This window comes from Numenius arquata, chromosome 8 (assembly GCF_964106895.1).
Source record: "Numenius arquata chromosome 8, bNumArq3.hap1.1, whole genome shotgun sequence".
Classification (NCBI taxonomy): domain Eukaryota; kingdom Metazoa; phylum Chordata; class Aves; order Charadriiformes; family Scolopacidae; genus Numenius; species Numenius arquata.
In genome coordinates, this window is record NC_133583.1 from 43,440,051 (window position 1) to 43,454,035 (window position 13,985).

Genomic DNA, 13,985 nt, shown 5'->3' on the forward strand with positions numbered 1-13,985 from the left:
GGTGACCTGAAGAGAAAGTGAGGAAACGGAAGAGCTGGCAGCACGAGGCCTTTAATGTAAGACATTCAGGAGCTGTTGTGGATTCAGAGGTGTAAATTCTTTGTGGCTGTTTCCTGCACTCTGGCAGATGCTAGAGGATCTTCTGCTTTGGTGTACATTAGAAATGTGGTGCCCCTGCTCCTCTGTCCTGCCACCATAGGGATTAATGAAGGTGAGCAGTGGGTGGTCTGGAGTGTTTACATTAATATACTTCTACTGCTCTGGTGTCCATCAGTCAAGTAGTTGACTGTTTCTACATCCATTTTTCTGCAGTTTCTGTGCCATTTTTACTTTATCAAGATGTTTTAAAATAAGCTTTTATTTCTATTTATTTTTGTAATGGGAAGTTTGAGCTGATCCTGGATCCTGTGGTATTTCTGTACTGCAGAAATGAGCTCTGTGAGTATGCATCAGGAATTCCTCTGAGTCTGTCTTTGTGGATTAACAGAATACTTGCATGTAACTTCTTCTATAATGTATTGCTGTTGATGCTTGTGTTGCTTCTGACGGCCTTGGGTGTTCTGGAGAAGTAAATAATCTCAATGTCACTTCATGCATATTGTGGGTTGGTGTTTTTTTTTTCCTTTGTTCAGTGCAGCAGCTTTACTTGGGGGGGGGGAGGGAAGGTATTAAAAAAAGAGAACTATTTCATCCTTTTCTTTTTGTCATCACAGGTGGCGACAGACAAGGTTGCAGGAAAGCTGAGCTCTACTCTCTCATGGGTGAAGAACACTGTGTCGCACACCGTCAGTCAAATGGCCAGTCAGGTGGCAAGTCCATCTGCCTCATTACACACTACATCCTCCTCTACCACTCTGTCTACACCTGCGTTATCACCATCTTCACCAACACAGCTAAGTCCTGATGACTTAGAATTACTCGCTAAACTTGAGGAACAGAACAGGTGAATGGAAAACTTTTTGGTCTTCAAAGTATAGTAGTGGGAATGAATTGGTTTATTGCAATTTCAGCATAGAGGCTGTTAGAGGGGAGTTAGGTAAAACTTCATGGCACAACATTTCAGTTTCGAGGCCTCAAGGTTTAAGAACATGTTCTTGTGCTATGTTTTTAAAAGGTCTCTTTTTTTGTGTGTGTGGAACTCTAAAAGGTGATTTTCTTTCCTGGTTTTACAGCTACTTCTAGTTGCTTTGAGCAACCTGGTCTAGTGGGAGGTGTCCCTGCCCACAGCAGGGGGTTGGAACTTGATGATCTTTAAGGTCCCTTCCAACCTGAACCATTCTATGATTCTCTAATCGTAAGAATTTACACTGGACCCATGTGCCAGTTTCATAGAATCATAGAATGATTCTGGTTGGAGAAGACCAAGATCATTGAGTCAAGCATATTTAAAATAGAGTATCTCAGGGAAGAAACTTCCATATAAACTTCTCACCTTCTTGTGTCAAAATTGTAATTTCCATTAATTTTTTGAAATGTTAAAAATTTCTGAATTCTGTTTTCTCCTTTTTTCCACTTTTACCTAGTTCTTGCTTTCCACTATATAACTGGCTCTGTTTAGAGATGGAACAGTGTTCAGCCATCTTCATTTGCAAGAAATAGTAGGTGCATCGTACTGTTACGCTAATGGTGGCAGATGCATAATGTCTTAATTTCATGAAAAGTAAATTCCTAATTAGTCTTTTCTGTTCATCCTGGCTTTTTTACTATATTAAGCAAGCATTTTCTTGGCAGCCTTTTCAGGAGTCTAGATTTATCTGCACCATCTATAGTTCAAGGTAAAACTTTCAGTTTAATCAGTTGCTCTTGATGTGCACAGTGATAGCAAATTGGCAATATCGCTAAGAAATTAAACTGCACTGTATTATTCCTTAATATTGAATTTCCAGAACCCATAATTATTTGCACTCTTGAGGCAGGACTTCTACGTCATCTGGCCTCTTGCAAAATTTGGTTGTATTTGACAAGTATGTTTCAGTAGTTCAAGAGATGACTGTAAAGGAGAACTTGAGCTCTAAATAGGTTTTAAATGTAGCAAATAGCTGCAAATTTGCTACCTGCTGAAGATTGCTATTCCGTGTGCTGTCATGAAGTGCAGAGTTTGGTAGTTAAGCTCAATCTAGCCTCTGTTCCAGCTTCTGCTAATGTGCTGGACTTTGCACTGAAGCAGTTGAGGTACTCAGGGTTTTTTTCACTATGGTGATTCGGTTATGGGGGTAGTAACTTTCAGCAGAGGAGAAGAGTAAGTGGGAGGAGGAGAGGCCAATGCCATCGTGTCACGTGCCATGTCTTCTCTTGTGTTTGTATTGCACAGCCTGATAGCAATACAACTTACAGAGAATTTGTTATACCTGTCTAGTTCTTGACCAAGAATGGAAGGCAGCTCATCCTCTTTTCCTTGTGGTTTATGGGGTTGTCTCTCCTTCAGAGATGAACGATATTTAATTTTTGCTGTGCTAGAGGCAAATGTAAATTTATAAAAAGAAGGGGAAAAAGAGTGCTTTTTAGAAAGTTAATTTGCATTTAATTTGAGGCATTCAGCTCTGATGACGAAGTGACTAACTTTTATTTGAAAGGCAGTAATATCTGTTCTTTGGACTGCTTATCTGTGTTGGAGTGCTATGTCTTTATGTCTAGAGTCATCTCATTAAGCCCTGCAGTTAGACTAGTTTGCTTGTTGAAGGAAGAATGTGAGCATTGGCTTGCTAGCCTTTCTTTTTCAAGTCAGCTTTTTTCATTTAGAAAGTTAGCCAGCAAACCCTGTCTGGTTTTACTTAGTTTTAGCCAGACCTGTTGTTTGATTCCACAGTAGGCTTCTGTGTGAATTCTAATGAGAGGATATCTTATCAAGTGTACCTTTTCTCATGAGATATTACACTTTAATACAGAAATTTGACCCTCTTGTTATGCTGGGTGCACTGTAGGTTCAGAACAGTTTGAATCTGCATTTTAGCACAGTGGCACTTTGTTGACAAGGGATTGTACTCTGAATACAAGGAACTGTTCTTGTTTCTGCTTGCTGGAAGAATTGCTGGTGATGGGTGTTTCTAAAGGTTTCCTTTTCATTGTTGGTTTTTATCTTAATAAGAATATGAATTAGTTAAACAGCTAGAAATGGAAAGAACTCAAATTGTATCAAGCTATGTCTTGTAGCATTCTGTAATCCAATTACACTGCAAGTCCCCTCAGAATAACAAGGCAGCTCAGTCCAGAGTCCTGGTGGAGCTGTTTGGCATTAGTAAATCATTTATTAAAGTTTTAAGTGAAAGAAAACAGTGACTAAATGCCACAGAACTTGCTACTTACTGTAAAAAGAACTTCCCGATTTCAAATCTAAGGACAATGAGTTTATCCAGGTAAGGTCAAATTACAGAAAATTAGCATAACTTTTTTAGAAAGCTGTGAAAACGGAAAGTGACTAGTTAGAACCTTGTTCTTATAATTGTAATGTTTATTCTGTGTTTGTTTTTCCTCTGTGATTACTATGAATTTGGTCTCTAGGCACTGTCTCAGACTGAGAGGAGGAGTTTAAAGCCATAAATTTTCATTGTGAATCAGTATAGGCCAGGTTTCTAAACATTAAAAATAGATATTTTTTTTTAAGATTTTTTCCTCAGAACAAGATTTTCTGCATTCCCTTAATGTGGACTAAATTGGTCTTGAAAAAGCTTGATTTTTTTTTTATGTTCCAAAGGTGCTACTATTTAGCCCTTTTCTGAACAAAATACTACTGCAGAGCCTGTTTTTGTTGTTTTCATGAGTTAAATTACTTTTTTTCCCTAACTTCCATAAACAACAGTAGGTAAAAGCTGGAAACAGGGTAAACTAGTATAAATATCTCTATCATAGCAGAGATCTTAAAAATTGTAGGTATGCTGAGATTTGTGTACAGTCTCAGGAACGATACAACTCAGGTTATAATTTACTAAATACCTAAAACCTAACCTGACCTTGCTGAGATGGCAGGGGGAGGGGGATTGGCTTTTGTGCATTGAGAAATTATTCAACCAGATCACTCTGATTTACAGACATTGGAATTCTTGCAAGTCAAAGCACAAAATGAAACTCTCGATTTAGCAATACACTTTAAGTTAATCTGAATTCCTGCTCTTACCTAACACATGGTCTAAAAAAATTTCCCCCTCGTTATGGGGCTCAATATTCATTGAGGATAAAAAAAGCACAACTTTTTGCCCAGAATCCCCAGCTCCTTGAAAAATTGACGGCCATAGCAACCAACTAACAGGGACGTCTCTTCAGTAGCTTGTCTAGTACTTGGCACATCTTTATGTATACCTTGCTCCCTGATAACCCCAGAAGTTGTCACATCTGAACACCAAGCTTTTATTAGCTATACTAACCACTACTACACATTCATTAGCTATACTAACCGCTTTTGTTGCCTAGTCCTCGTTCTTTAGGTTTCAGATTTTTCCTGTGCATTTATGCACAGGAAAATGTTGATTTGTGAACAGTTGTCAGCAAATACCAGGTGTTTTAAAATTGCTCCAGATTTTAATTATTCTGTCTGTATTTACAGTGTCAATTAAAAAAAAGCATAATTGGGTAGACTTTTAGGAGGGGTTTTTTTTTGTCTTTAAGATTACTGTCTCTTTTGCAGTCTATTGAGGATATTTACCTTTGTTATGTCCTGTTTGTCAGTCTGATGCACAACAGCTGTGGGGTTCTTGTTGCTAGTAAAATCATGAGACCACAAAATGCTTGTGTCTCACTTCTAGTGCTGTTGGTGCATGATGTGGCAGTTTTATCTGTTTCTTGAGAGGCTGCAATGTGAGCTGTTTTTTTGTCTGCAGAATTAATTGAGATCTTAAGAAACAGTAATGTTGACGAGTTTTTTCTTTTCTAATTTAGTACAAATGGATGTTGGAGACTGTTCTACTGAACCTTTGGGTGCATTATTTGTAAAGAGGTTGGAAGAACTGATTTCTAAACAAACAATTAATGGTGGGGTCCTGTGATTAGAACTTGAATTTGGTATTTGTGTGCTTTCTTTGCAGACTCTTGGAAACAGATAGCAAATCCTTGCGATCAGTAAATGGGTCAAGAAGAAACAGTGGATCTTCTCTTGTATCTAGTTCATCAGCTTCTAGCAATCTCAGCCATCTTGAAGAAGACTCGTGGATTCTGTGGGGAAGGATTGTGAATGAATGGGAAGATGTACGGAAAAAGAAAGAAAAGCAAGTTAAGGTAGTAGTTGGGTACTGTTTTTTAGGATATATTTGTACTTTGATATAAGTACTACTCTTTAATGTTCCTGTTGGCCTGACTTTTTTTTTTTTTTCATAAAATAAATATGTAGAAGCTTCCAGTTGAATCTACTTCCATCTGTAAGCCTTAGTGCTTCCTATGTAACTATTACCAGACTTTGGTAATGGTTTTGCTCAGCAAATGTCTCTTATTGAAAACTAGATGCATTTATTGTATGTTGAATACTAAAGCTTTCAGTCTACCTCTAATGAGATCCCATGAGTATAGGGAACACTTGCTTCATGTTTCCAAAATGGAATTATTGAAAACCCACTTAAGGCCATCTGATAGCTGGATGCTATGATTCTTTCCCACTGAGCAGCTGTCTTTTTAAAGCATTCTTATTAGAAGAGCTGATGATTTGACTATATGGGGCTCTGAGTTTAGTTTTTTGTGCATGCCAAGCGTGCTGACCCCAGGAATGACCTTAAGCAGAAGAACACGCACTTTCTAAATTCTGAGTGGATCAGACAAACTTTGAGTAGCGTGTATCCAGTCTGGATTAGCTGTGGGCTTGTACAGAAGTGGAATTCAATTACATTTCAGATTCAAACAAAAAAGTATCTAGGGCATTTGAACATGGTGTTTGCCATGTTTCAGAGGCAGCTAGTACAGTAGCGTGGGATTTTTTTGTAGGCAAGTCTGTTCTGCTTTGGTTCTTTATTGACTCTAGTCTGTAGTTCTATGTGCAGAATACAAATTTCAGGGTCTTTTGAGCAGTTTGAAATGTGTGTGTATGAATAGGTTGTGGGAAGGCAGAACAATGGGCTAAAGTAAAGTATCTTTTATGTGAAGCAGTTGTGAAGAGAACATGACTTGAGAGAGGAAACAAGGGAAGAAAATGAATTCAAGACTTCCTGCTTGCATAGGGAAAACAGTTTTCGGAAAGGTTTTCCCAAAAGGCTGTGAAAAGAAGGTCACACGAACTTGGCAAGAGAAAGCAGGAGTGAGATGGTAATAAGTAGATATGGTTGGATAGAGTTCATTTGAACTGCCTGCATTTGAACATTTTAAAGTGTCAGGAGTATCACTTGTTTTTACAGCTGGCCAAGTACAATTTGGGGAGTATTTGACTAACTTTCAGTAAATATTTAATTATATTGCTAGTGAGTTTTCCTTTGCCAGTTAAATAATTCTCAATTCTTTGTTTTTGTTTTGTTTGTGGAAAGTCAGCCTAAACTGTGTCATTCCGCATTTATGATGGAATACCAGAACATCCATACCTATTTCCTGATTGTGCCAGTAGGTGTGACTTTGGCGGCATAGGTATCTTTTTGTCTTGGCTGTAAAGCTGGTCTTAAGTTATTAGATATCTGGTAAGTTGTGGTTTTTTAAGTCTTAAATATAGGTGTATATACCTTCCTGCATAGGTGTTGTGTTCCATCCTTATGTCTTTTGATCCACTTCAGAACTCTCTTCCTATTTATGGAGGGATTCTGAAGGATGATTTAAGTCCTGCTTTTCAGTGTGCATAATACTGTAAAATTGCATCATTTTAGTGCTGCTTAGTAGGTGTGTTTTCCTGCTGTTCCTTTAGGATTCTTGGAGGCGTTAACCCTGTTATTTTGTCAAGCAGGTGCATGGTATCTTAAGACAAGAAACCACTTGCTAATGCTTTGTTATTAGTAGCCCTGGAGGCTTTAGGATGTCTGATCTGCAATCTGATAGTGTGTTGTTGACAAATGATAGCTAGACACAGATGTGGAAAGCTGATGTGTTAGGGTTGTTGTCTTGGAGTTGGAAATTTTTTAGGGACTAACACAGGATGTCATAGTTCTGTCATAGACAGGACAAATAGTTGGAATGGCATTACTAGAATGATCCTGAAGAAGGCTAGACATCTTAAGGATATGAGAAAATTGAGGTCAGTGATGCAAATCTCCTGAATTAGAGTTCAAGTTTAACAGAAACAAAACTTGAAAGCAGGAGTCCGTTTAAAAGTTGTAACTGTTGCATTAATTAATCTTAGTTTGGAGAAGTAGGAGAAATATTTGGAACAAACAGGAAAAAGAGGAAGTTTTGCAAAGTAGGAGATTACTCTGGCTTTAGAATAAATACTAGTGAAAGAAGCTATCCTTTAGGAGACAGAATACTTGATAACAGTTCTTAAGGTACAAAAAAATTATTAAAGGCACCCTCTTGTCTTGAAGAGACAATCTTCTAGGTCAGACTGATCCTGGTTGCAGAAAGTGCTACTAAGACAGTCTGAAAACTATCTCATTTGTACTTTTTTCTCACTTTTCAGATCAAGCAACAAGACTACTTTTTGCTTGTGCTTTCTGAAAAGACAAGTACCAGGTTCTGTTGATCTGGAAAGGTTTGAGTTGTGTAATACCTAGCTGATTTATTATTGTAGGGAAGATAAAGTAAATTTAGTTAACTCAGTAGATGTAAATTTAATGTTTTCTTTGTCCAGTGTCTGAAACTACGTTTAAATATTTTCTTAAAGAACTGGGAAATGCTGGCACACCAGAGAAGTTAGACAACTTGTTGAGTTTGTCAAATGACTTTTGATAGTACTACTGTGCAGTATTTTTTTATTGCAGTTCGCTGTGCTGCAGTTAGTCCCACTCTTTATCATTTACCTGTCTTGGAAATAATTTTTAATTTGTGATTTCTTATATCTCAGTCACTACAAATATAATTAAGGGTGTTATCTTCAGGTAATTTTTTTGTGAAATATAAAAATAACTGTATTTAATTCTGGCTTATGGGAGTTCTTGTTTAAAATTACTTGAATATTCTGGTTTTGAAGTAGCTTATTATGAGTAGGGGACTACTTTCGTTAGCTAATTTAGCAACTAAAAATGATTCTGACTCTTGCTTTTGTTACCTGACAATCTGTCAGGCCAAAACTGAGGTTTACACATTATAAACTATATGATTGGTTTGTGACATGATGTAAACATTCTCTGAAGTTGTGAGGAACTTTAATATGTTGAAGTGTTTTGTTCTTTCGGCTTACATTTATATTTTCAGGAAACATGAATGAATTTGTCTTTTTTTGTGCTTTAGGAGCTTGTTCGAAAAGGGATACCTCATCATTTCAGAGCAATTGTTTGGCAACTCTTATGCAGTGCTCAAAGCATGCCAATTAAGGATCAGTATTCAGAGCTTTTGAAGATGACATCTCCTTGTGAGAAATTAATAAGAAGGGATATTGCTAGAACATACCCTGAACATGATTTTTTTAAAGAAAAAGACAGCCTTGGACAGGAGGTCTTGTTCAATGTAATGAAGGTAAGTCAGTATTTCAGCCCTTGAAAATACATCAGCAAGAATGTGCACAAGTTTGCAATTTGCCTTGTGTGTACTGAACTTGTATCAGTTTCGTGTTTTCAGGTTTTTTAAACTTACTCCACTTGACATGAATGGTTTAACAAATTGCATTCCAGTTACAAAGATAGCTTTCAAACGTGGTATTCCTAGAGTTAATGGTTTTACTCTGTAAGAGATCTAAAAAACTTAGTAAGATTGCCTTAAAACAGTCACATACTAAAAGTATAATGGAATAAAGTGTGCCATGAAGTAAAGTAAACAATGTTGACCAAGATAAGAACTTGGTAAATCAGAACTAGCATTCAGTTTTCAAGTGTTTCTGAATGTGCGAATGGTAGCAGCTAATGTGCAGTTGTTACAGTGCCCAAGCACGAAATGAGAATCCCACCATAAAATTAAGTTGGCATTATTTTGTCTTCATTGTACTAGAGCTTAAATTTTGAAAGACAGACTTTTCCATACAACATAGTTTCAACAGAAAAATTGGCAGGTTTCCAAATCATAGTAACTTCCATAACTCTGAAATGAAGGTGCAACACAGATGGGGATCATTGCATTTCCTCCACCTGCAAATAAACCTGCAGCACATAATTTTTCTGAAAAGAACTGTTGTTTCTTTATCTGGTCTGCCTCCTATAAAAGTAGTAACCTCGTGCCGTTTGTACACCAGCTGTCACTGTTATCTTTTGGCAAATTCCTGTAGCTGAAAACTGCATGTATTTTTTTTTTTCAGGTATGTCTGGTTTTAGCTTTGTAGGCTTTCAAAGAGCATAGTTTATACCACTTTGTAGCAGCCGATAGCAACTAGATTATCTGACTAAAACTTCTGACTAGAATGTCTGTCCTCGTTGGATTTGGGAGAGGGAGAATAAGTTATTAGCAAAATAACAGCATGAACTATGATTACTTTTTATTGATAATGAGGCTTTAATTGTTGAGAATCTTAAAACTTTATTTCCCAGGCTTATTCTTTGGTGGATCGTGAGGTTGGATACTGTCAAGGAAGCGCTTTTATAGTTGGATTACTGCTTATGCAGGTAAACGTGATATTGAAAATATGTGAGCCTTTAAAATCCCTGCTAGAGTGCATAATATATCATGGCGGTTTATTGGGAATTTTTATAGTGTTTTTTCTTCATTTTGTTCCAATGGAATTGTCAAGGGCAGCCGTTTACTCTGCAAATCAAATGAGACTTATTTTCTGTGCTTGTATTTGCCAAGCAGATACTGTCTTTGAGGGGAAAATACATTTATTTCTCAGAGCTAAGGTAGGATTGCAGACTTGCAAGCTATTTTGGTGGATGTTGTTTCAACTATTAACAAACTTCTCATTTCAGTTCTATTACACTGAATCTCCTCAGAGTTCAAATGGAACTTCACAGTTGATTTGATAATCTTAAAGCTGCCTTTGTATTATTGCCTTTTGTTTTATGACAAAGTAGGGTATATTATAAGAAACTTGCAGACCTCCATTTCAGTTTAGAAATCACTTGATAGAATTCACTATATACAGAAGTTCATTACAGTAATTGGTTATAAATCCCTTAAAAAAACCACAAAAAACCCCAAACAAGAACACCCACAACAAACCAACAACAAAAACCACCCCTCAAAAAGCCAAAACAAAAAAAGCCTCCACCACATGCACACACACACACACTAAAAATCCTAAACCCTCCCAGGCACTTAATCTAATACATCCTTACGTTTGTCCAGAGTTTTTACTGTGCTTTTTTATTTTTAATATAGATGCCAGAAGAAGAGGCATTCTGTGTGTTTGTTAAATTAATGCAAGATTACAGACTACGAGAACTCTTTAAACCAAGCATGGCTGAACTGGGCCTTTGTATGTACCAGTTTGAATGCATGATACAGGTACACACAAAATCTGTCAAAACTTTCTCTTCAGTAACTATTAATAAGGAGTGTGGGAATTACAGTTCAAGAGCAGGCATGTCTGTTGGCGTACAGGCTGTTCTCTCAACAGTAGCTTTCAGAACTTCAGAAGTAAATGCATGTGGCTGTGTGGTCCACTTTTTTAACCTTTGGCAGACAATGACTGGCTTTAAACACAGAAGCATGAGGATTTGTATTGCTACAGTTTAGGTGTATGAATGTCTAATGTCTAATTCTGTTTGGATCGAAGATTCTGCAAGTCAATGTCTTAATAGTCAATTTATAGCTATTTTAAAAAATGGAAACTAGGGGATACCCTCATATTTAGAATTAAAATTATGTTCAGATTTGGGACACAGAACACTTTTTCTTCCTGAGCAGGCTGACAGAGACAAATAGATTTGGGTTCTGTGATCCAGTTCCTAACATGATGATTGGGGTAGGATGTTACACAGCAAATAAGACATAGGTCTCTAGCCATACCCTAGATCTTTCCAGCTCTTTTTTTTGTAGCCCAGTCTAGATGTGACTTGGAAGTCACAAGCTTGTAAATCCCTTACTGGAGTCATGAAGTGTCTTTGTAACTTGTGCTTTGCAGGGTAGAAGTGCTAAAGGGCATTCTATACTGGGACTTCTGTTGCATGGCTCTTGATAATGATAAGTAATATCTTACCTAGTCCTGTGTTAGGAAGCTGCTGTCTGTACTAAATATCAATTATTTTCTTCTTTTATTCAAAATTTATACAAAACAGGGACACGTGAAAACTACTAGCAGAAGCTTAATGTATATTTTTTTTCTTCCCCCTCCAGGAGCATCTCCCGGAGCTTTATGTGCACTTTCAGTCTCAGAGTTTCCACACTTCTATGTATGCTTCGTCATGGTTTTTAACTATATTCCTTACAACTTTTCCACTACCAATTGCAACAAGAATATTTGATATCTTTATGTCTGAGGTAACTAATCAATACTCATATGATCCATTTCAAGAGTAGCTGTTGAAAGCAGTTATTTAGGTAGTGGTATAAATCCCATTATGATGGGCAAATCTCAGATAGTCTTGCTTTTTAGCCCTTACGCTTATCAGATCATTTTGTAGTAGAAAATGTCTGTGTATGTAGTTTGTCAAGGAAGAGCAACTAAATCTTTGAATGCAGATACTGTATGCAACTTTGTACTCTAAGCCTGTTGAAGAATTGCTAAATCTCTCAGTTCTGGATGCAATGCAATAGCATTGCATACAACAGGGACATCACTTTCTCAGTATTATAGTAAGTTTGGGGGGGATATTAATGTTGCTTTCAGGCCAAGGCTGAAGGTCCATGAGGATATGCAGGCCAAGAAGAGGGAATGTTGGCATCTTTTATGGTTCAGATGATGAACAGTAGCCAAAGAAATTCATGGAATTATTCAGTGTCACTATCGTGAAGACACCTAAGTCATGTTTAGGATTAGACCTTTGTGTAACTCATAACAAATCAAAGCTTATGGTCCATTTATGCTCTTTCTCTGCAATCATCTTTTGGAAAATAGTAAGTCAAAGGTGGATCCTTTCAGCTTACACTCAAGAATGTCCAAGATAGTATGTATGAGTGAGACATTCCTTTGTATCCATTTAAATAGTTTAACTGCTTTGTACCATGGCTGAAATGAAAATGGATTTTTTGAGATGTACCTGGGTTTTTTGTGCTGGGTATATCTGAAATGTTTGATAAAGCTGACATAGAGAACACCTGTCACTCGATTTTTTTTTTTTTTTTTTTTTTTTTAACCTCAGCACTAGGCTCTCTGAGGGAGGGAGTCTGGAATCAGGACAAATAGCTGGGCTACTTGTTCTTGGGACAAAATAAGAAATGCAGAACCATTTGTCAAGAGATTTTTTCAGTAGCCCTTTTGTTTCTTTGAGAAACTGGGTGAGATTTCCAACATTAGTAAACAGTAGAATCATTCTGTACTGTTGACAACGCCATGAATAATTATTGGATATTTCTTAACTTCTGTTTTCAGGGTTTAGAAATAGTATTTCGAGTAGGTTTAGCAGTACTTCAGATGAACCAAGCAGAATTACTGCAACTTGACATGGAAGGAATGTTACAGGTAAATTAAGGTTATAATAATTGTAAGAGATGTCTGAAATGTGTAGTGTGTGTATGTGTATTTCTTTGCAGCTATTAATTGTATGTAATCTTGTGCTCTGATTGCTTTTAGCACTTTCAAAAGGTCATTCCACATCAGTTTGACAGTGGTCCAGACAAATTAATCCAAGCATCTTACCAAGTCAAATACAATGCAAAAAAGATGAAAAAGTAGGTATAACATTTTGAGAAAATAGATTATACTGTTGCTGAGAGCTACTGTTTGTTTATCTTTAAAGCTAGTTTTTTGGTATTTCATTTTAATTTTTCCATCTTTAAATTTTTTGGTGTTTTATACTATAAACAGTTAAAACTGAAGTTCTGTCTGCAGGAAGATTCTTCTGAAGCAGTATTTGCTGTTTTTCTCAAATATAATAAAGCTATGTCTCATTTATAAAAGCAACCTTAAAAAGCTTTTCAAGAAAGCTGCAAGTTATGGGGAATCACAGCACTTCTGTAAACAAGATCTGAATAGAAAAAGCAGTGGGTATGGGGGTGGGTGGGGGATTGTTTGGTTTTTTGAGGGTGAAGCAGGGAAAAGAGGTTCAACTTTATGATCTGGCCTAAATTCTTAAGGCTTTAGTTCTCAGGAACTGGAAGAGTATTCACAGTGCTAAAGAGTGCATGTATGGTCAAGATAAGTGCCCTTCAAAATATAAATTGATGAAACTTTGTAAGACCATTGGTAATTGTAAAATAACTTTCATTTGGGGTTTGAAATCCTGAGTATAATATTAGTATTCTTTTTTTTTTTAACATTAGTTGCATGTCTTCTCTTTTCTGCCTTTGGTAAATTACATTTTGATAAGCTGCACGTATTGTGCTTCCCCAGGATTAAGTTTGGAGATTCTCCAGTTGGTTGTAATGTATTGTACATTCCCTGTTCTTGCACTGCAGATTGTGCTAGGGTCTTTCCGTTTGAATTTGCTGATCTTTCTGTCAGCAGCCTGTGATCAGTGCTGTAGAGTGAGTAGTTTTCTCTAAAACAGAAGTAGTAACAAAGCTTTCAGGAAAAACATTTTCTTTGAAAGCCTATATAAGTGTATGTAGTTTAAAATTCTGCTGTTCTGGGTCTAGACTTCCTTGGTTGCCTTCTGTAGAGGTATTGTTTATCTCAGCTTGTTTTTTCTTGTTGCCGCCTTTTTCAATTGGGACAATTTTGTGGTTTGCTGGAGAGGGGCAAAAATTGTTTTACATGTTTAAGATCTTTGTCTCAAATCTCTTTGCATCTTTTTGTCTTCCAGGCTTTCCAAGCTGTGTTTTCTTTTGGCTGAATCTATTGAATTGATTATTGTATAATTACATTGAGTGGTTATTACAAAGTAGCTCCAGATCATTGCCACTGTAAATGTATACAAGCAAGCACCTGCACTTCAGAGTGCTGGTTCAGAGTCTGTTCATATTTACAGAAG

The 13,985-nt window shown here is 36.8% G+C and overlaps 1 protein-coding gene across 1 annotated transcript in view; it reads left to right on the forward strand.

Annotated features, from left to right (window-relative positions):
* The window catches only part of EVI5 (ecotropic viral integration site 5), an 81,766-nt gene that overhangs the window by 11,726 nt on the left and 56,055 nt on the right, over window positions 1–13,985 (forward strand). Inside the window, exons 2-9 of the mRNA XM_074151851.1 lie at window positions 714–943; window positions 5,016–5,205; window positions 8,281–8,505; window positions 9,507–9,581; window positions 10,294–10,419; window positions 11,251–11,394; window positions 12,446–12,535; window positions 12,647–12,744. Of these exons, the coding sequence (XP_074007952.1) occupies window positions 795–943; window positions 5,016–5,205; window positions 8,281–8,505; window positions 9,507–9,581; window positions 10,294–10,419; window positions 11,251–11,394; window positions 12,446–12,535; window positions 12,647–12,744 (1,097 nt within the window). The 5' untranslated portion in view covers window positions 714–794. The remainder of the gene's footprint in view (window positions 1–713; window positions 944–5,015; window positions 5,206–8,280; window positions 8,506–9,506; window positions 9,582–10,293; window positions 10,420–11,250; window positions 11,395–12,445; window positions 12,536–12,646; window positions 12,745–13,985) is intronic.